The sequence below is a fragment of the Entelurus aequoreus genome, linkage group LG23 (genome assembly GCF_033978785.1).
Source record: "Entelurus aequoreus isolate RoL-2023_Sb linkage group LG23, RoL_Eaeq_v1.1, whole genome shotgun sequence".
Taxonomy (NCBI): Eukaryota; Metazoa; Chordata; class Actinopteri; order Syngnathiformes; family Syngnathidae; genus Entelurus; species Entelurus aequoreus.
In genome coordinates, this window is record NC_084753.1 from 8156083 (window position 1) to 8180190 (window position 24108).

The 24108-nt window shown below is 37.3% G+C and overlaps 2 protein-coding genes across 2 annotated transcripts in view; one reads left to right on the forward strand and one right to left on the reverse strand.

The window, feature by feature from the left end:
- Positions 1–2864, reverse strand: part of LOC133641087 (G-protein coupled receptor 135) — a 7278-nt gene extending 4414 nt beyond the window's left edge. The window contains exon 1 of the mRNA XM_062034925.1: positions 2585–2864. The gene's annotated coding sequence lies outside the window, so the exon portion shown is untranslated. The remainder of the gene's footprint in view (positions 1–2584) is intronic.
- Positions 2865–6302: 3438 nt separating this feature from the next.
- Positions 6303–23096, forward strand: jkamp (jnk1/mapk8 associated membrane protein). Its single transcript, XM_062034000.1, has 7 exons — positions 6303–6434; positions 9222–9304; positions 11353–11507; positions 11704–11910; positions 13876–14057; positions 18516–18592; positions 19590–23096. The coding sequence occupies exons 1-7, from the start codon at positions 6428–6430 to the stop codon at positions 19806–19808; spliced, it is 930 nt and encodes a 309-aa protein (XP_061889984.1). The 5' UTR covers positions 6303–6427; the 3' UTR covers positions 19809–23096.
- The last annotated feature ends 1012 nt before the right edge of the window (positions 23097–24108 follow it).

Below are 24108 nucleotides of genomic sequence, written 5' to 3' on the forward strand. Positions count from 1 at the left end.
TAATAATAATAATAATAATAATAATAATAATCATATTATTATTATTATTCTACAGATTTTGGCGCGCTCTACCTTCCACTTTTTTCATCCAATTCAAACTGTTCAGCTAATTCTGGAATTGCGGGCTTTCCCTTGACAAATTTAAAAAATTCCCAGATTTTCCCAGAATCCCTGGTTTTCCGGGACATTTTTCCCCATTTAAAATGAAATGTCCATTTTTCAAACTTCCACTATTTCCACATTTTTCAACCTGTTCAAACCATTCCAACATCAATACATTCCACTCATCCTGGACATTCAAACGACCATTTTTCCACGTTCAACAAATTTCCAGGAATTCCTGTTTTGTTTTGCTTTTAACCCTATTTCCAACCTTCTTTGTTTGACTACTACTTCAACATTTCTTGGCCGATTTAAACAATTCCAACACCAACCAATTCAGCTCATTCAGGACATTCATGCTCATAATCATTTTCAAACCCCCCCCCCCCACATTTTTCCCTAATTTCCAGGAAGTTCCCATTGAAATGAATGGGACATTTTTCAAACTTCCACCATTTCCACATTTTTCAACCTGTTCTAACCATTCCAACATCAACACATTCCACTCATCCTGGACATTCAAACTACCATTTTTCTAAGTTCAACAAATTTCCAGGAATTCCTGTTTTGTTTTTTGCTTTTAACCCTATTTCCAACCTTCTTTGTTTGACTACTACTTCAACATTTCTTGACCGATTTAAACAATTCCAACACCAACCAATTCAGCTCATTCAGGACATTCATGCTCCTAATCATTTTCCCCCAAAAAAATCCAGATTTTTCCCTAATTTCCAGGAAGTTCCCATTGAAATGAATGGGACATTTTTCAAACTTCCACCATTTCCACATTTTTCAACCTGTTCAAACCATTCCAACATCAATACATTCCACTCATCCTGGACATTCAAACAACCATTTTTCCACGTTCAACAAATTTCCAGGAATTCCTGTTTTGTTTTGCTTTTAACCCTATTTCCAACCTTCTTTGTTTGACTACTACTTCAACATTTCTTGACCGATACAAACAATTCCAACACCAACCAATTCAGCTCATTCAGGACATTCATGCTCCTAATCATTTTCCAAAAAAAATTCCAGATTTTCAACAAATTTCCAGGAAGTTCCCATTGAAATGAACGGGACATTTTTCCAAGTTGCACAATTCCAACATTTTTCAACCTGTTCAAACCATTCCAACATCAACACATTCCACTCATCCGGGACATTCAAACTACCATTTTTCCACGTTCAACAAATTTCCAGGAATTCCTGTTTTGCTTTTTGTTTTTAACCCTATTTCCAACCTTCTTTGTTTGACTACCCCTTTCCTTTTTGTCATCCCATTTCAACCGTTCCACTGTCTAAAATGTTTCTTAGTCAGGACAAAAAAAAACAAGTTGGTTTAGGAACTAGAAACATTCCCAGTTTTCCCGAAATTCCATTGTACAATTTCTCAATTAAAAAACTGTTACTATGTCAACATTTCTTGACCGATTTAAACAATTCTAACACCGACCAATTCAGCTCATTCAGGACATTCATGCTCCTAATCATTTTTCCAAAAAAAAATCCAGATTTTTCCCTAATTTCCAGGAAGTTCCCATTGAAATGAATGGGACATTTTTCAAACTTCCACCATTTCCACATTTTTCAACCTGTTCAAACCATTCCAACATCAACACATTACCACTCATCCGGGACATTCAAACTACCATTTTTCCAGGTTCAACAAATTTCCAGGAATTCCTGTTTTGTTTTTTGTTTTTAACCCTATTTCCAACCTTCTTTGTTTGACTACCCCTTTCCTTTTTGTCATCCCATTTTAACCGTTCCACTGTCTAAAAATGTTTCTTAGTCAGGACAAAAAAACAGACGGTTTAGGAACTAGAAACATTCCCAGTTTTCCCGAAATTCCATTATACAATTTCTCAATTAAAAAACTGTTACTACTTCAACATTTATTGACGAATTTAAACAATTCCAACACCAACCAATTCAGCTCATTCAGGACATTCATGCTCCTAATCATTTCCCCCCAAAAAATCCAGATTTTTCCCTAATTTCCAGGAAGTTCCCATTGAAATGAATGGGACATTTTTCAAACTTCCACCATTTCCACATTTTTCAACCTGTTCAAACCATTCCAACATCAACACATTCCACTCATCCGGGACATTCAAACTACCATTTTTCCACATTCAACAAATTTCCAGGAATTCCTGTTTTGTTTTTAACCCTATTTCCAACCTTCTTTGTTTGACTACCCCTTTCCTTTTTGTCATCCCATTTCAACCGTTCCACTGTCTAAAAATATTTCTTAGTCAGGACAAAACATTCAGGACATTCATGCTCGTAATCATTTTTTTTTTAAATCCAGATTTTCCCCAAATTTCCAGGAAGTTCCCATTGAAATGAATGGAACATTTTTCCAAGTTGCACAATTCCCACATTTTCCAACCTGTTCAAACCATTCCAACATCAACACATTCCATCAAAAACTGGACATTCCAACTAAGACTGACATATTTGAGTCAAAACTCACATGAAGTTGATCAGTTTGTGTTTGGACGTCCTTAGCTGGCAGGTGGCGGCGCTTTGATGTTGAAGTCAACAATTAGCTAGCGTGACAACTGCGACTTTGTTGTCTTCATCCTCCATCCTCCTTCCGCAAAGACAACATGTCCGTGTTTCCCATCCGTGTGTCACCGGGTTATGTTCACGGCGTCCTCGCACTGTTGTCTCATTAACAAGCACAGATGTTCACTCGCCATTTTGCTCTCGTCTGCGTCTTTATCTTCCGCCGAGGCCACGCCTTCTTTCTGTGGTGTGACGTCGGCTGGGTTGCCACGGTAACGCCGCTTGCGCGCGCATCTGCATCTTTTGTCGGGTAAAAAGAGAAATGTACAATAAAGTCATTGGCACAGTACTGTCGCCCCAAGACCCGATAATTAACCATAAATAACATAAATAACATAACATAAAATAATGATAAATAACATAACATAACATAACATAACATAACATAACATAACATAACATAACATAACATAACATAACATAACATAACATAACATAACGATAAATAACACAAAACCCGATAAATAACGATAAATAACATAACATAAATAACATAACATAACATAACATAACATAACATAACATAACATAACATAACATAACATAACATAACATAAAATAACGATAGATAACATAAATAACGTAACATAAATAACATAACATAAAATAACGATAAATAACACAAGACCCGATAAATAACGATAAATAACATAACATAAATAACATAATATAACATAACGATAAATAACGATAAATAATATAAATAACATAACATAACATAAATAACATAACATAACATAACATAAAATAAAGATAAATAACATAAATAACATAACATAAAATAATGATAAATAACATAAATAACATAACATAACATAACATAACATAAAATAACGATAAATAACACAAGACCCGATAAATAACGATAAATCACATAACATAAATAACATAACATAACATAAAATAACGATAGATAACATAAATAACGTATCATAAATAACATAACATAAAATAACGATAAATAACACAAGACCCGATAAATAACGATAAATAACATAAATAACATAACATAAATAACATAAAATAACATAATATAACATAACGATAAATAATATAAATAACATAACATAACATAAATAACATAACATAGCATAACATAAAATAAAGATAAATAACGATTAATAACTATTAATAACATAAATAACATAAATAACATAACATAACATAACATAACATAACATAACATAACATAACATAACATAAAATAACGATGAACAACGATAAATTAACATAAATAACATAACATAACATAACATTATATAACATAAAATAACGATAAATAACGATAAATAACACAAGACCCGATAAATAACAATAAATAACATAAATAACATAATATAACATAACATAACATAACATAAAATAACGATGAATAACGATGATTAATATAAATAATATAAATAACATGACATAACATAACATAAATAAAGATAAATAACGATAAATAACATAAATAACATAACATAACGATAAATAACGATAAATAACACAAGACCCGATAAATAACATAAATAACATAACATAAATAACATAACATAAAATAACGATAAATAATATAAATAACATAACGTAACATAAATAACATAACATAACATAAAATAAAGATAAATAACGATAAATAACATAACATAAATAACATAACATAACATTACAAAACATAACAATAAATAATGATAAATAACACAAGACTTGATAAATAACACAAGACCCGATAAATAATATAAATAACATGGTGAGATCGACAGGCGGATCGGTGCGGCGTCTTCAGTAATGCTGATGCTGTATCGATCCGTTGTGGTGAAGAAGGAGCTGAGCCGGAAGGCAAAGCTCTCAATTTACCGGCCGATCTACATTCCCATCCTCACCTATTTCCTCCGCCGGGTGGCGGGTCTCTCTCTTGGAGAGAGGGTGAGAAGCTCTGTCATCCAGGGGGAGCTCAAAGTAAAGCTGCTGCTCCTCCACATGGAGAGGAGCCAGATGAGGTGGTTCGGGCATCTGGTCAGGATGCCACCCGAACACCTCCTTAGGGAGGTGTTTAGGGCACGTCCGACCGGTAGGAGGCCACGGGGAAGACCCAGGACACGTTGGGAAGACTATGTCTCCTGGCTGGCCTGGGAACGCCTCGGGATCCCCCGGGAGGAGCTGGACCAAGTGGCTGGGGAGAGGGAAGTCTGGGCTTCCCTGCTTGGGCTGCTGCCCCCGCGACCCGACCTCGGATAAGCGGAAGAAAATGGATGGATGGATGGATCTAAATGATACATCTAAACCTAAATGTTAAATCTAAATCTATATATTAGCTCTAATTCTAAATGCTAAATCTAATTTTAAATATAAAATCTAAATGTTGAATCTAAATATACATTTTAAACCTAATTCTAAATTTTCAATCTAAAGCTAAATGTTAAATCTAAATCTGAATGTTGAATCGGAATCTAAATGTTGAATCTAAATCTTAAATCAAATTGTAAATGGTAAATATAAAATGTAATGTAAACATAAATATTACATCTAAATAACGTTGAATCTAAATCTTAAATTTAAATCTAAATCTAAATCTAAATCTTAGATCTAATTCTAAATGTTGAATCTAAATTTCAATCTAAAATCTAAATGTTGAACCTAAATATAAATGTTAAACCTAATTCTAAATTTTCAATCTAAAGCTAAATGTTAAATCTAAATCTGAATGTTGAATCGGAATCTAAATGTTGAATCTAAATCTTAAATCTAATTCTAAATGTTAATGTAAATATAAATATTACAACTAAATGATCAATGTAAACCTAAATGTTAAATCTAAATCTAAATCTTAGCTCTCATTCTAAATGTGAAATCTAATTTTAAATGTAAAATCTAAATGTAGAATCTAAATATACATGTTAAACCTAATTCTACATTTTAAATTTTCAAAATTTAAATTTTATATATGTCTTTAAATATATATAATATCTCTTTTTAGCATTTTTCAAATTAAAATATATCAAAATGCCCCCCATACTTGACTTGGGCGGCCCTTGGTGAACAAAGTTTAGACACCCCTGATATGAAATGTTAGAAGCTCTCAAAATAAAAATAAAATATACTTAAAATTCAAACAAGGTTTAAATAGTTCATTTAAAAAAAAAAAAAATTATATATATATATATATATATATATATATATATATATATATATATATATATATATATATATATATATATATATATATATATATATATATATATATATATATATAAAACTAATTTACGAATTATTTGAAAAATGACAACAACCATAATGCACGTTGTTAAATGTGTAACGGAACATATGGGTAGGTAAACAATTGTATTATTATTATTATTTTTCTATTCATAAATGGGGTAAAAAACAAAAACAAAAGTGAAAATATTAAAAAAATATATCAGTATACGACCTTTGGTGAAAAGAGTTTGGACACACCTGAACTAAAGTATCAAAATTATCGATATTTCGATTCGAGGTTCGATATTAGAGCATACAGACCTGGTATCGGTGGCTCGCAGTGATGATACAGCCTCCAGATCACCATGTTGCCTGCTCCCATGCAGCAGGTGGCGGTGTGTACTTACTGAGCAATGGCTGCAATCCACCATATATAAACTAAACGAAGAAGAAGTAGATGTTGCGACAGAAAAAACGCTTGACGGCAGCGCCAAACTGCTTCCGCCTTGGACGTGCGAGGACTATTAAATAGCACAACAATCGGGATTATCTTGAAAACAACCTCGCCATGATAGGTGAGTTATTTTAAATAATGTCCGGAATAAATGTTTTCTTCATCCCATGTTTTATTGACTAATTTACACGGTTTTTGCCTAAAGCATCGTTAATTTTGCTCGGGCAGGATACGTCGATATGGATGTCGATGTCGATACAGAGTGCTGAAACGTCACGTTTGGAGCTTTCTTTCTCCTTTTAGGTCCTTCAAAGCACATCTGCGTTGCACTCATGCACTCCACTTAACTGGAAGAGGCAATTCCTGAAAGAATTGCGTGTGAATGCTGACAGAATGTAGTATGAATGTAAGACTAGTTGGAATGGTTTGAATTTCCAGGAAAACTGGAATTTGGTTTGGAACTCGGGAAGGTGTTAGTGTGACTGTCCACGCTGAGTGGGGTGTGTTGATGTTGGAATGGTTTGAATAGGTGGAAAAATGTGGGAATTATGCAACTTGGAAAAATGTCCCATTCATTTCAATGGGAGCTTCCTGGAATTTTGGGAAAAGCGGGACTTTTTTGAAAATGATTCAACGTTCAATGTCCTAAATGAACTGAATTGGTTGGGGTTGGAATCGTTTAAATTGGGCAAGAAATGTTAAAGTAGTAAATGGTATTTGGGAATTTCGGGAAAATCTGGAATTCTTTTGAAAAACTTGAATGGTCTGAATGAGTCGAAATGTTTGGTGTTGGAATTGTTGAAATCGGCCAAGAAATGTTGAATTAGTAACAGTTTTAAATTGAGAAATTCCTGGAATTTGGGGAAAACCGGAAATTTTTCCCTAACCAACTTGTTTTTTGTCCTGAATGTGAGTGTTTTGACGGTGGAACAGTTGAAATGGGTTGGAAAATGTGAAAGGAGTCAAACTTAAGGGTGGAAATAGGTTACCAAAAAACGGGAATTCCTGGAAATTTGTTGAATGTGGAACATGTTAGTTTGAATTTCCAGGATGAGTTGAATTTGTTGAATTTGGAATGGTTTGAATGGGTTGAAGAATGTGGGAATTTCGGAAGTTTGAAAAATGGCCAATTCATTTTGAATGGGGAAAATGCAAAAAAAAAAAAAAGAATTATGGGAAATATTGGAATTTTTTTTTAGAATTGTTGAAGAAAAGCACACAATTCCTGAACAGGCTGAATATTTTGAAGTTGGAACAGTTTGAATCAGATGAAAAATGTGGGAATTGTGGAACATGGAAAAATGTCCCATTCATTTCAATGGGAACTTCCTGGAATTTTGGGAAAAGCATCAATGTCCAAAATGAACTGAATTGGTTGGGGTTGAATTTTTTAAAATTGGGCAAGAAATGTTAAAGTAGTAAGTGATATTAGGGAATTTCGGAAAAATCTGGAATTTTTTGGAAAATGGTAAAAAACTTGAATGGTCTGAATGAGTTGAAATGTTTGTTCAAATCGGCCAAGAAATGTTGAATTAGTAACGGTTTTTAATTGAGAAACTCCTGGAATTTGGGGAAAACCGGAAATTGTTCCGTAACCAATTTGGTTTTTGTCCTGAATATGAGTGTTTTGACAGTGGAACAGTTGAAATTGGTTGGAAAATGTGAAAGGAGTCGTCAAACTTAAGGGTGGAAATAGGTTACCAAAAAAACGGGAATTCCTGGAAATTTTTTGAATGTGGAAAAATGGTAGTTTGAATTTCCAGGATGAGTTTAATTCGGAATGGGTTGAATAATGTGGGAATTGTGGAAGTTTGAAAAATGGCCAATTCATTTTGAATGGGGAAAATGCAGAAAAATTTTTGAAAAAGGAAATATGGGAAATCTGGGAATTTTTTTTAGAATTGTTGAAGTAAAGCACACAATTCCTGAACATTTTGAAGTTGGAACAGTTTAAATTGAATGAACAATGTGGGAATTGTGGAACTTTGAAAAATGTCCCATTCATTTCATTGGGAATTTCAGAAAAAATTGGGAATTTAGAGAAATGTTGAAGTCGTGACATGTTGAATTGAGAAATTGTAAAACGGAATTCATGGAATTTCTGGAAAACTGGGAAACTTTGTTTTTTGTCCTAATTAAGAGGAATGTTTTGACGGTGGAACGGTTGAAAAATGTGGAAAAAAGGGTGGAAATAGGGCTTTGGAAAACCAGGAATTCTGGAAAATCCTGGAATTTTTTTTAACTTGGAAAAAGGGTAGTTTGAATTTCCAGGATGAGTGGAATGTGTTGAAGGTGGAATGGTTTGAATAGGTTGAAAAGTGTGGAAATGGTGGAAGTTTGAAAAATGGCCAATTCCTTTTGAATGGGGAAAAATGTCCCGGAAAACCTGAAATTCTGGGACATTTTTGGAATTTGTTAAGGGAAAGCCCGCGATTCCCGAATAGGCTGAGCAATTTGAAGTTGGAATGCTTTGAATGGGATGAAAAATGTGGAAGGTAGAGCGCGACAAAACCTGGAGAAGAAGAAGTTGTTGAATAATAATAATAAATAGATGAATTTTGGTGTAGAAAATCATATGTGTGAATACTTTGGAGCATTCACACAATAATGATATTTACATATATCCGCAACCCTATTACAGTTAAAACGTCGCGTACGTTGTTGTTTTTTAATCAGCAATGGAGTTAGATCACATAAAATGTAAATGTTTTTCATTTAAATGTCATACATACATTTCTTTAAGTCATAAGAAATCAACATCATTCTAAGTGTTTGTTACTATAATTTGGTTCATTGTATTTGTGTCATTGCTGTAACGATTTTATCCAAAGGGAAACAAATAATTGCAATATATTCAGTAGATTTGTATTATTGATTTTGGATTAACGCGCAGTATTTGACATCCCAGCATCTGTGGCCATGACTGCAACATGCCCAGGCTTGTACTGCGGCAGGATACTGTTCAACGGTTCTGTTGAGAGAGACTGTGGGGTAAGTATAACTTGTTATTTTTTTTAAGAATGAACTCTTACTATGGATGATTGAATTACGCAGGTTTTTTTGTAAATTGGCTGCTTTAGTTTGCGACATCACCTTTCTGTTTTTCAAAACACTACTATTCTAGTATGGCGTTGCCTCATTCTCCCAATAACGACGATCTATGCTCAAACAGTCATGGAAATTTCCCCCAAATTGTGTGTTATTACAAAGAGTTTATGTGTCTATAACGGGGGTGTCCAAACTACGGCCCGTGAGACCACACGAGTTCAACAAGCATTTAAAAAATGTAAATATCTGTCAGTTTGAAAGGTGTTTATTCGTCGTCATCTTTTGGATAATGTGAGTGACTCGGGCCAGTGACCCGTCTAGAGACAACGTGCACAGCATTTACTTATATGACCCAGTCCAGACAACCTTCCCTAGTCATGGCGGAGGGAAACAAATGTCAACAAGTCAACAAATATGTCACACATAACACAACCTGCCCACTGAACTTAGTGGATAATATAAAAAATTGCCAATTCAAAATGACACCCTTTTTAAATCCATTGCAAGACATGATGGGAAAAATGCAAAAATGTTTGGCACATTTTAGCTGCTTTATATTTCTGATCGATTACAAAACTTTAAGGAAACAAGGTAGGAGGTAAACTTTCACATGCTCTTAATATTCAATTCTAGTAATTGTTAACTATATATGCATTGTATTATTATAATATATATTAGGGGTGTAACAGTACGTGTATTTGTATTGAACGGTTTCGGTACGGGGGTTTCGGTTCGGTTCGGAGGTGTACCGAACGAGTTTCCGCACAAACATATTAAGTAGCCGCATCCGCTTCCTTCTGCCTCTGTCTCTGTCAGTCCTCTACACAGCACCCAGCATTGTCCCACCCACACAACCATCTGATTGGTTACAAACAGAGCGGTAACAGCCAATCAGCAGTGCGTATTCAGAGCGCATGTAGTCAGTGCTTAGCGTTTAGCAGGTAAGCATCAGGCTGCGGACTCTCCCCAAATGATAATAAACACCTCCCAGTCAACTACTAGTAACATCACTATGAGCCCGTTGACCTTCTAGAAATATAAACTGCAGCTCAGCTCGCTCGCAGTCCTGGCTTGAGGTGAAGGCTAATTCGCTTTTAGCGTAACGTTAGCTCATTTTGCGGTGTGTGTGTGTGTTACGGACAGCAAAGCCCTGCCTGTCTGTTATTTCACTTGACCTTTTTCTGTGTTGATTGAGCTGTGTTGAAGCAGCAAAAAAGGACATTATGTTAAATGAAGAGTTTCTGTCTCTGATAGTTGATATAATAATGTAAGTGCATCATTAAGCCTACATGAACTCCATGGTGTTCAGAGATGAATAGTCTCTCCTATTGTTATTGTACTATTTTTTCAGCTATAGTTACATGAATCATTAGTAATGCAGCAGCCTAGTTTTGAATGGCAGGGTCACTGCTGTCACATGTTGATAAAAATATAACATTTACATAATAAAAATCAACTACAGGCTTCCCAAATGCTGTAATAAATTAAGCATGATGAGTTGACTTGAAACTGTTTAATGTTGCACTTTTTATATGTAGAAGAAAAGTTTTGTCATTTTATTTCATCTGAGCAACAACTTGAGGCAGTTTAATGTTGATTAACGTGGGCAGAATTATTATTATAGTGTTCCCAATGTTAAAAGGATGAAGCCATTGTTTACACATTTGGTAAATAAATAACCAAAAAATTCATATTTTGTTGTTTTCTTACTGAACCGAAAATGAACCGAACCGTGACCTCTAAACCGAGGTTTTTGTGTACTGTTACACCCCTAATACGTACACATACTTACTTTGCATGCAGTGGGCTTTCGGCCCCCGGCCACATTTTTTTGGCCCCCCAGTCAGGAAGTTTGGACCCCCCTGTGTCACTGCATCCTTCCAATCAATCATGATGATTATTACACCACGGTTCTGCCTTGAAAGTACCACACATTCCTTCCCATGACTGTATTACATACATGAACACGCGCTATTTGTCTTTTTGCGCAGGTTTGTCCTCGTGGAGAGCGGGCCAACGACCAGAAGGTGTGCGAACGCTGCACCGAGTTCCCCGAGCTTTACGATTGGCTCTACCTGGGCTTCATGGCCATGTTGCCTCTCGTATTGCACTGGTTCTTCATTGAGTGGTATTCGGGGAAAAAAAGGTGAGCGTCATTGCAACGCACCAATGATCTAGTCTTGCATGAATTATTAAACATGTCACCTCCCTCCTTCATGCATTTTGTCATTACCTGACAGGGGCCTATACAAATATTGATATGGGTAGATATTTTGAAGTGGCTGCATGTTGTTGAACAATACATGATGCATAACTATCCAGGTGAATTGTTCTGTGGTCAGTTCCAGTGCTTTCCTGCAACACATCACTGCCATGTTGGAGTGCAGCATGTCGGCTGTGTTTACATTGCTGGTGACCGAGCCCATCGGGATGCTCACTATCCACTCCTGTCGGGTCCAGATGCTGTCAGACTGGTACACCATGCTTTATAATCCCAGTCCGGACTACATCAACACTTTACACTGCACTCAGGAGGCTGTCTACCCACTGTAAGTACCAACCACAGTCCTGCCTCTTGAAACCAACACACGCTCTTTTTGTTTTCAACTCAACTCGCAGGAACTCTGAATATAACAAGATATTAAACCCTCCATTAGACTGTACTAGTCTGTGCCTACAATCAATCAATCAATCAATCAATGTTTACTTATATAGCCCTAAATCACGTGTCTCAAAGGGCTGCACAAGCCACAACGACATCCTCGGCTCAGATCCCACATCAGGGCAAGGAAAAACTCACCCCAATGGGATGACAATGACAAACCTTGGAGGGGACCGCAGATGTGGGGACCCTCCCCTGAGCGACCGGTGCAATGGACGTCGAGTGGATCTAGCATAATATTGTGAGAGTCCAGTCCATACTGGATCTAACATAATGGTGAGAGTCCAGTCCATAGTGGATCTAACATAATAGTGTGAGAGTCCAGTCCATAGTGGATCTAACATAATAGTGTGAGAGTCCAGTCCATAGTGGATCTAACATAATAGTGTGAGAGTCCAGTCCATAGTGGATTTAACATAATAGTGAGAGTCCAGTCCATAGTGGATCTAACATAATGGTGAGAGTCCAGTCCATAGTGGATCTAGCATAATAGTGTGAGAGTCCAGTCCATAGTGGATTTAACATAATAGTGAGAGTCCAGTCCATAGTGGATCTAACATAATATTGTGAGAGTCTAGTCCATAGTGGATCTAACATAATAGTGTGAGAGTCCAGTCCATAGTGGATCTAACATAATAGTGTGAGAGTCCAGTCCATAGTGGATCTAGCATAATAGTGTGAGAGTCCAGTCCATAGTGGATCTAGCATAATGTTGAGAGTCCAGTCCATAGTGGGGCCAGCAGGAGATCATGAAAAAAACACAAGTAATGTAAAAACATGGCGTTTACTTTTTGATATCAAAATAAAACACAAAGTAGTTTGGCTAATGAAGATGAAGTCTAATAAACAAGCTTTGTTCTTCTCCAACGCCTCCTATCAGTACAACAGTTTGGCCAACAAAAATAAAGAGGAGTGACGCCTCTCACCTGGAATACACAATCTTCACAGCCTGCGTTCAGTTCGATGAAAAGACAAAACATTTAGCTAGTATTGATGTTATTTGAACACTGATACAGTTAAATAAAGGAGTGAACATCACAGTCAACAAAGTAAAGACTTTATTAACAAGTTGTGACAATGTACACCTACATCGCCTGCTGCATGTTTCCTCACATCATTAACTCTCAGTCACAGCAGCTGATGGACGCTGTATTGAGGGAAAAAAAAGCAACATCAAATATTTTTCTGTATACTTTTAGTGTGGGGACAATATTGTCCACACCTGTCTCCATCTAAACACAGCAGTGCGCTCTTAAACACACGGCGGGAAGCGAGGGAAAATGACGTTAAACCAAGCGCTTGGCTCCATTCATTCCGAGGGGAAATCTCCGGAGCAAAGTCCGTGTAGTTAGTCCGCCATCATTATCAAGCCAAGCGACGCTAGTGTGCATGTGCCTGACTTCCTGTTGCCTAAAATGAATAAATACATTTTAGGCAAAAAAAAATAAAATGAATAAATGACGGGTTTTCGGTAATTAAAAAAAATTAGACCGCATTACTAACATCTGGAATTTTATGGCAAATGATCATTATACCGTTTATTGTTACATCCCTCGTCCATTAACACGTAAAGAGTCAAGGGCGGTCACGGCATGTTCTTGCCGCAGATGTTGGTCAAAATTTCAGGGCGTTACGGCAAATGACGAGGGCGGTCACGGCTTTTGTGTCAGCTAAGCTACATGCTACAAAAGTGAGGGAGAAGAGAAAGAGAGAATTGGACTACATCAATGATGATTGGTGGGTTTACGGATCTATAACTGGATAAGAAAAAAGTGGGTGTAATTTTTTTTCAAAATGGTCAAAACGGAACAAAATATCTCATGAACGTGTTTCTCATGTGTTTTTTCTCCAGATACACGATCGTGCTAATCTACTACGCCTTCTGCTTGGTCTTGATGATGCTGCTGCGCCCGCTACTTGTTAAGAAGATTGCATGCGGTCTGGGCAAGTCGGACAGATTCAAGAGCATCTACGCTGCTTTATACTTCTTCCCCATCCTCACGGTGCTGCAGGCTGTCGGGGGAGGACTTCTCTGTGAGTACCATTCCCTTCCTCAGACCCTCGCTCCCAACAACTAGCAAGCTGGGGAACAATAGTCTTGTCAAAGAAGGGGCAAATGGAGGAGAAAGTGTTTGGTGATGTTTTTGTGCGAGTCATTACAGGTAAATAAATGTGAACAGTTTTTATGTGCCTTTAAATGGGGTGCAAAGTTTGGTTTCTGGATTAAGATTCCGTTTGGTAATACCCGCTTGGTAACAGTAAGCAAAGTTGTCGAAAAAGAACACTTTTTAAAGCCAGTTAATGGCTAATGTTCACAATGCTTACCGTCATCAGAGATTTTGGTAACACTTTAGTATGGGGAGCACATATTCACCATTAATTAGTTGCTTATTAACATGCAAATTAGTCATTATTAAGTACTTATTCTGCATGGCCTTATTATACAATCAGTAAGCCATTAACTAAGAGTCTTCCCTCAATAACCTCAGAATTATTGCTTATTAGTAACTAGGGTTGCAAAGGGGTGGAAAGTTTCCGGTAAATTCCCGTAAACTTTCCGGAAATTTACCATGGGAAGTTAAGCTCGGGAAGTTTGGAAATATTGACCATTTTTTTGATTATTCAAAGTTGGACACCGTCCATGGGAATTAATGGGACTATATGGGAATTAATGGGCAATTACAATAATGATATATTCAGTGTTTCCCATAAACTGCCAAGATACTTGTGGCGGTGGGGGCGTGGCTATGGGCGTGGCTATGGGCGTGGTCACCATGACATCGAGTAATTTGCATAATTTACTACAATGATATGATTTTCTCTAAAAAGGCAAAAAAAATGTATACTTACTAATTAATAATAACAGTTTTGTTTTAAACGTCCATCCATCCATCCATTTTACAATATAATTACAACACTTTATGTACATATTTATATACAGATTTGAACAATAAGTTATTCACTGAAATATATTTATTAATTGTGGTTCTTACAAAAAATATATCTTATAAAATATAAAAGCTAAAATGTCTCTTAAAGCTTTGCCCCTTTAATTAGTGCATACTAAATAATTAAACTTTAGCCTACTACTACAACCATATTATTTACCAGCAACATAAAGTGAAACAGAGGCAGAGGTGTCCTGCCACAGTAACAAATAAACAGAAAACAGTAGTGGTCAAATACAAATAAGGCAACAAGAGAAGAATCCTACACTTCTCTTTTGTAAAGTAAATCTGAACAGCCGATATGGGCATCTACATCAACTATATGATTTGCCTGAGAAGCTGGACAGGACCAAAAAAATAAAATAAAATAAATTATTTGTGGCGGACGTAATTCTTTCGTGGCTGGCCGCCACAAATAAATGAATGTGTGGGAAACACTGATATTATTGGGCACTTGTCTATATGCTGCTGCATCTTTGTGGCATTTTTGACGTAGCTCTTTGCACAGTATTTGCAAATGTACACCGCCTTTACACCTACATTGTTTGGGGTGAAATGTCTCCATTAATAATACGTGGCATTATTCTGTTTGTATTTATTTATTCTTGTAAAACACTAATGCAATGCCACACACAGATATAAATAGTCAGCTAAACAATTGGAGTAATCTTTAAAAATATTTGACTGATGGACAAATGAATAGAAATAGGCTAGATGAATAAAGTAACAGTCAATCAGCATGCTAAATCAAACTATAAGCTACATTCTTGTATGACAACAGAATGGCTAGCAGAACAGAAGGCAGAGGAAACTACACCTTTTGATTTAGTATTTGCTACTTGAACTTTTCAGTAAATTCTGATCGCTAACATTGTTAGCATAAATGAATGGAATTTAACTTTACAGTCATACAGTAACAAGCAATTACACCTCTATTCAACTTAAATACCATAGATCAAATATATTTACCCCAGTAATATCATCAACACTTACCAGTCCTTGGGCTCAAATACTAGTGTGGCCTCAATAGCCCTGCTGTAGTGTGTAGCATGCCGGGAATTATCTGTGCATGTGATGGAAGAATGCACTGCACATGTGATGGAGGAATGCACAGTGCAGGGTTTGAAATTCTACTGAATTTGCATTAAATCAGGTTGTTTTAGCTAATAATCCTGCTGCAAGATCTAGCATGTTGCATTCAATGTTTATCCCCTATTAATTTCCCATTCATTCCCATGGAAAGTTTCCAACTTTGAATATTCCCGGAGTTTTGCAACCCTAATACAGATGCATCGAAAACTATAGATAATAAAGTAGGAGTTGCAGCAGTTATCCCATAAGGAAACATAGTATCAAATAAAGGAATCAGCGATAAGTTATAGTTTTTTTTTACGGGGGAGTCGGTCGCAATTTATATGGTGGTTAGCAGATAGGCACGCAAAACAAGCAAGCACTGAAAGAGAAGTAAACACAGAGATGAACCACAGTGAAGAAAAATATAGTTCAGATAGAAGACAATAAAAAGTGGCAAGGTAATTGGAATAAGGAAAGAAAAAGTAGGGAGTATTCCAAAGTCCAGAGGAGGTTAGGTGTAATGAGAGGAGGAATAAGAAGACATGAGATTAAGACATACCTGTACATACCCATCCATCCATCCATTTTCTACCGCTTGTCCCTTTATACATTGTAGGAAATACAATAGAGAAAGATAAATAAGTTAGTGAAAGAGAAAGTTAGGTTAGTAGCGGAAGATATTTTAGGACTGCACTCAGAACACGTAGGTTACAAAGCATTATATACATATTTAAAAAAGACTGGGTTAAATAAAAGAATGTAGAGTAGAGTCCGCCTCGGGCCACACTCCGTGTCAGTAGGTGGCGCTAATGCGCACCACAAGGTTGAAATTCTACTGAATTTGCATTAAATCAGGTTGTTTTAGCTAATAATCATGCTGTGAGATCTAGCATGTTGCATTCAATGTTCATCCCTTATTAATTTTCCATTAATGCCCGTTAATTCCCATGGAAAGTTTCCAACTTTGAATATTCCCGGAATTTTGCAACCCTAATTCTTAATTTATAATAAATGGCAACGCCTATAAAGCGCTCCAAAAATCATCCAACAACGTTTTATGTACACACTGTAAGTACATATGTAATGTTGTAAAGCATGACATGTAATATTTACGTACTTTGGTCATTTTAAGCATATGGCAGCGCATTAATATCACAGACGCATCACAACGTTCGCTATTTCCTTCAACAACAACTACTAATCATGGCAGACTTAAACAGAGACAACAACCACTAGTTTGGCACAAATAATGCTCAAGAACATTATATTTTTGAGCCCGAATAAACCGAGGATGAGCCACAAGTTTTAGAAGCTGAGTGATGAACAGATCCAGCAAGTAGCTGTAAAAATAAATACAAACTACGAACATAATAAATCACTTACTGTACAATGTGGGCTCTCAGTGGGATCTCAGTGGGCTTATCAAGTGTTTTTCTCATGATCCCCTTGTCTGAGTTGAATGTCAAAGTTGAGCAACTTCTCGGTTTATGGCCACAACCTTCCACTATACAAGTGATATCATGATTCATGATCTAGAATTAATTTGGCCAATTCAGAGGCAATGCAGCAGCTCACCGGCTCAGTATTTCAATAAGCGAGTTATCATGACTGTGATCATGACGCCGCTAAAAGTAATTCCTCTGTGTATGGGTTTATAATAACAATATCGCTAACACTGGGTTAATATGCAGATTACGATACGTAAATGGAGTATTGTTGGCGGTTTTGGGATGTTTTATTTTACAGGGTGTCAGAATAATTGTATGTAAGTTATCACACAACTTTCTGTTCCCGGCGAGCAAACAAAAGCTGTCTTTGATCTTACCAAGCAAAAGGCTTGTAAAACTCCACTGTGTACGATGCGAAGATCTTGTCTTGACCTGAGATCTACAAAGCGGAGCAGAAGCAGGACCTGACGCAAGCTCCAGGCATCTTTTCTTTGAACTGTTTTGTGACCGAGGGCAACGGCTGTTTACGACCCCCTCTACCCTTAGAAACAGCTGTTGCCATGTAATCAAGGAAAGTCCAAATAAAAGAGGAGGCGTGCAATCCTTTCGTCAGAGCGTGGCGGAAGTACAGCCCAGACGTTTCTCGTCATTGAGCTAAATCGAATCCTGTCTCTGTTTAATTCCTTGCTTCTTGTCTGTTTAATAGATGTCATCTGTGTTTGAACCTGACACAGGGTTTTATGGACGCAATAGGTCACTCCCATTAGCTGCATGGTTAGCCACCTCGTACTTGCCTTATGTCACAAATTATAATGCATCAAAAAAAGTTTTTGTCTTACACAGTGATCGTGCAAAAGTGCTGTTCTCCTTTAAGACGTAGCGTGGGGAAAATCGGTTTGCTACTGTACTGATCTGAATGTTCCATACCCAAAAATCTGATAATGAAATAGGAATACATATACGGTTACTGTAATACCCCTACTACTACTACCACCGACATCATTCCTATTTGTTTGTTTCAGATTATGCGTTTCCCTACATCATACTGGTCCTGTCTCTGGTCACTTTGGCTGTGTACATGTCGGCCTCTGAAATACAGGTAAGGTCTATGCTAATGCTATGGTATTTAAATGTCCTTATCACATTATAAAACAATTTGAATAAATAAGAATGGAATGAACATAATTTGAGAACGACATTAACAGTACTGTATTCTATGAAATTAAAATCGGGGGGATGTTTTCAGAACAGCCTGCTCCTGTTGTTGCATCAAGGCCATTCGAGGGAGTCAAATCGTAGATTAGGATTTTTGTTTTTCCGCGAGCAGACATTACAATGGCTTGTCTGTTCTATTCCACGCCGGCCCTCATATCCAATTTTTCCCTTTCAACCAGCTTTTCCATGATGTGATCCATCTTGCGATTCAGTTCAGAAATCACCCCAGACCGTGATCCCACAGCCCGGCCCAATCCTTCCATTGCGACGAACAGCCTTTGGGCTCCTCGAGTGGCTGCCATCGTCTTACGAATTTGACGATACACCAGAGCAATGCCCAGCCCAATCAGCAGGTGCCCCGCGATCAGGGTTCCAAATAGGTAGATGTCTTCCACGTCCTCGATGGAAAGGACTGAGAGGCACATGATTCTCCATTTGTCCCAGGAATCTCTCACGTACCCCGCAGCAATGGTTGCATCAGGGCAGCCGGGCTCCCCAGAACCTCTTTTCCTCGTCCAAATGATTTTGTCCATTGAGTCGAGAGTCCAGCTGATCATTTCCATGTCTGATGTTTAGATTTGGAGGACAGCGCAGAGAAAGAGGCTTCAAAAAAGTGTAGACAGGACAAAACAAAGAGATGTGGACCGATCAAGAGAAGAATAAGTGATTAATACCTTTTAACAGAAGTGTAGATGTTAAAACAGAAAATAACCAGATGTTAACAGTACATGAACAAGTAGATGAATCATCCAGCCACCCATTTTCTACCGCTTGTCTCATAATTTTGACAAAAATAGTTTGTTTCAGTCTAAAGAATGATTGAACCCTTCAACAAGAGTCACGGCCAATCTGTCTCCTTGCTCATTGTGTTCTGTTCACAGTCCTTCAAGAACCTGGTTGCCAAGAAGAAGCGTCTGGTGGTGTTGTTCAGCCACTGGTTGCTGCACGCGTACGGCATCATCTCCATCTCGCGCCTGGACAAGCTGGAGCAGGACCTGCCGCTGCTGGCCCTGGTGCCCGGCCCCGCCCTCTTCTACATCGCCACAGCTAAGTTCACGGAACCCAGCCGAATCCTGTCGGAGGGCGGAAACGGACACTGACCTTTTCTAACGACACGGACTCATGGAAGCCAATATATAAAAATATAAATCTTTTCCAGCATCGTTGCTTCAGTGAAATGGTCTTTCCCGGTGTTCTGTCCAATGGAGCTGCTTCCTCAAATAAGAGCTAACTGGACACCATTCAATGGCGTCTTTTTAATCACGCCCATTTAGGTTACAAATAACGCTCCCACTGTAGCATCGCGGTTAATAAGCAACGTAATTACCCTAAATTCCAAACTAGAAGCCGCTACTTTTTTCTTGCACTTAATTAACTTACAAGACGATGGATTTCCCTTCGCTGACGGCCGTAATAGAAATAGTTTGGAAAAAAACAAAACAAGCAAAAAACATTGAGAAGGTGTGTTATTGTTTGTGCTACGGCGCCATCTTTCGGACAAGTTCGCTCACTGCAGCTGCTGCAGTGTCCTTCTATTTAGCGCCAGTCAATCTTCGGGCCGTCCACAGCGTTTCTACTCGCATGGATTCTTCATTCATCACTCCGAGCAACCTTTGTAAGTTTTACAATATAACTAAAACTGTTCATACTTACTAAAGCGTCCCATGTGTGACGTCTGTAGGAGGGTTTTCATGCATATTTGCACGTGCTATCAATTGCACGAGCTAATATGCTAACACGTTTACGAGTGTCTGAGTTAGTATTATTAACTTACGACATTATTTTTTTGTATTGTTTTCAATTCCACAAATTCCTCAGTAAGTTCACCAAAACGTCACCGTGGAGTTATTGAGTCTGTTTAAGCTGATCGGAGAGCTAGCTTGTGCAGCTAGCGGGTCCATGACGACAGGTGCTCTCCGGTTTAGAGCTACGAACCGGAAGTACAATTGCCGTTCCATCTTCTAAGTTATCCATAGCGTTTCTACTCGCCTTTCATCACTCCAAGCGACGTTTGTAAATTTTACAATATAACTAAAACAATTGGTACTTACTAAACAGTCCCACGTGTGATGTCTGTAGGAGTGTTTTCATGCATATTTGCACGTGCTAAGATTAGCTAATATGCTAACATGTTTACAAGTGTCTGTGTTAGTATTATTAACTTACAATCGCATCCTTTTTGTGTTGTTTCACTTTCACAAATTCCTCAGTAAACTCACCAAAACGTCACCGTGGAGTTATTGAGTCTGATTAGCTGATTGGAGAGCTAGCGTGCGCAGCTAGTGGGTCCATGACGACGACTTCTGTTTTGTTCGATCAGCCGTTTTACTGCCCTGTCACAGACACGGTTTGGAAACAATTAAGGTATGTAAATAAATATTTATCTTTTCTGTGTAAATAGCTAATTTCCATACATTTTCTACCGCTTGTCCCTTTTGGGATCGTGGGGGGTGCAATTTCACAACGTATATATCTGCGGCTAATATATGGAAAAATATGTTTTTCTTCTAAAAATTTGCGAAAAAAACGTTATTTTGCATTCAGGCTACTGGTTTTAGGCAACATTTTGATTGATTGATTGAGACTTTTATTAGTAGATTGCACAGTACAGTACATATTCCGTACAATTGACCACTAAATGGTAACACCCCAATAAGTTTTTCAGCTTGTTTAAGTCGGGGTCCACGTTAATCAATTCATGGTAATTGCTAGCTAATAAACATGACTTTTTTTAAGAGGCTGAACTCTTTCAGAAATGACTCTTGCAGCAACTGTCGTTGTTGACATGCCTGCTGGTCAGAAGATACACTGAAAGAAATGCTCAGCAGCGTCGGGTATGACTTTGACTGGTAGCGGACTTGGACAGAACACCAGAAGGACAGTTAATGGGCACTTCCTCAATAAACATTTAAAAAGATCGAGAATAATGTCTAAAATCAAAAATATGGCATGTTTTACTTACTTGATAATACATTAAAACATACTGTACATATACAAGTACATATACATATGCACATAATCATGTTTCATCAAACATAAATTAACGTTGTTGCCCTAGGGCAGGGGTCGGCAACCCAAAATGTTGAAAGAGCCATATTGGACCAAAAATACAAAAACAAATCTGTCTGGAGCCGCAACAAATTAAAAGCCATATTACATACAGATAGTGTGTCATGATATATAAATGTAATTAAGAGGACTTAAAGGAAACTAAATGAGCTCAAATATAGCTACAAATGAGGCATAATGCTGCAATATGTACATATAGCTAGCCTAAATAGCATGTTAGCATCGATTAGCTTGCAGTGGCCAACTATGTCTGATTAGCACTCCACACAAGTCAATAACATCAACAAAACTCACCTTTGTGTATTCACGCACAACGTTAAAAGTGTGGTGGACAAAATGAGACCGAAAAAGAAGTGGCATAAAACACGTCCTAGAAAGTCGGAGAAAGTTGTACATGTAAACAAACTATGGTAAGTTCAAGGACCGCCAAAATTTGTAGGACAAAATGACGCTCGCCAAATACTCGAATCAGTGAAGCATGTTTAATACAAACAGTGTGATTTATAACAATTAGAAAGGTTTGTGTCATGTTTGTCCTCTGACAGAAACCATACTAAAACAAAAAAATAGATTTTTTTTCCCCTCATCTTTTTCCATTTTTCATACATTTTTGAAAAAGCTCCAGAGAGCCACTAGGGCGGCACTAAAGAGCCGCTAGAGCCGCGGGTTGCCGACCCCCGCCCTAGGGTAAACTGGGTATAACACATGGCACACTGACAAAGCTTAACCTATTGTTACTATAACAATCTACAAGGTTAATATAGGTTGCTTCTCTTTCTTCCCCTCCATTTTTCTGCATTCTTTTGTATCTCTAGTGATCATCACGTACATGTATTGTTGCATTTCAACAACTGTATTGTTGATAATAGAGATCAATTATTGGTATTGTTCATTATCAATAGCGCTAGCTCTCCAAGTCAAACACCCCCCCCAAAAAAAAAGGTAATTTACAAATAAGATGGCATGTACTTGTAAATTTAGATGTATATATTTTGAAATTGCCTAAGTTTAAGTAGCGTGAAAGAAGACAACATGTCCACAACACTGATATATTCCTTCTTAAGAATGCAATATGTATGAAGGAAATGTACATAATGTCAATATTTCAACCCACTAAGATATATGTTACATAGAAGCAAGTGTTAGATTTGATCATGTGATAGAATCATTGTGCTCAGTGGACATTCTATCCGTATTCTGGTCAATGTAAACAAACATTTTAAGCGCACAACCATCCACGTGTCCACACTTTTGGACTGTAGGGCCAAAAGCCGGAGTAACTGTACATATACATTATTTAAATAAACACGTTTCAGTGAGCAGCTTGTGTTTTGTGTCACTGTGTGGTTTTTTTTTTTTTTTTTTTCTGCACTATGACTAGGGAAGGTTGTTTGGATGGGGTCATATACATTCACCTGTGTTACTCACGTTTTCCACATGATGGCGACTAATTGACACCAATCCGATGTTTAAGTTTATTATGAAAACACGCTGCCCGACCAGATTGCTATTGGAACTGTCACACGGGCCAAATTGGGTACACCGGCAAGGCCGTAGTTTGGACACACCCGACATGCTCTCGTGCAAGTAAGATAATGCTACTTGCTTTGTTATATAAAAGAACAAGTTGAATAGTGTCCCTAACTTGTGCTAATTTCGCCACACCTAGTGTGTGTATGGCAATCATTGGTACTTTAACTTATCTTATAGTGTTATATCCAAAATGATTTTTAGATCAAAATCAGCCTGACTGCTATAGTCCACAGCACACCTGTGTGGTCAACCAACCAAGTGTCCTGCTTTTCTGTATTCAACGTGGCTCTTTGTGATTATTTTGCCCATTTGATACTGATTTTGTGCTTCAACTATATAGTACCCAGGCATGTGTTTTTCCCATCTACGGTCAGAAATCCGTCTTTTTTTATATCTGTACAAATATAAAAAATGTTTTTTCTTTTTTTCCGACCTTCAATGTGTGTTAAAATCTTGATCCTGTCTCTTTGCCATACCTGCCAACAAAGGTTAGGGTTACCCTAACCCCTAACCCATGTGGTTCCTGTGGATGTGAACGTAATTACTGTAGTGACTAAATAACATAGTGACTGAAACAGACTAGGTAATGTGTAAATAATGTCAATAACTAGATGAACCATCTGTGGCTGTGAAGTTACCCCCTTAGTAAAGTTGTAAATACTGTATATAGAGTAGGCTAACCCATGTGGTTCCTGTGGATGTGAACATAATTACTGTAGTGACTAAATAACATAGTGACTGAAACAGACTAGGTAATGTGTAAATAATGTCAATAACTAGATGAACCATCTGTGGCTG

Coding starts and splice junctions, on each gene's coding strand:
- jkamp (XM_062034000.1), top strand. Junction 9,305..11,352: donor CTGTTGAGAGAGACTGTGGG/GTAAGTATAACT, acceptor CTTTTTGCGCAG/GTTTGTCCTCGTGGAGAGCG. Junction 14,058..18,515: donor TGTCGGGGGAGGACTTCTCT/GTGAGTACCATT, acceptor TGTTTGTTTCAG/ATTATGCGTTTCCCTACATC.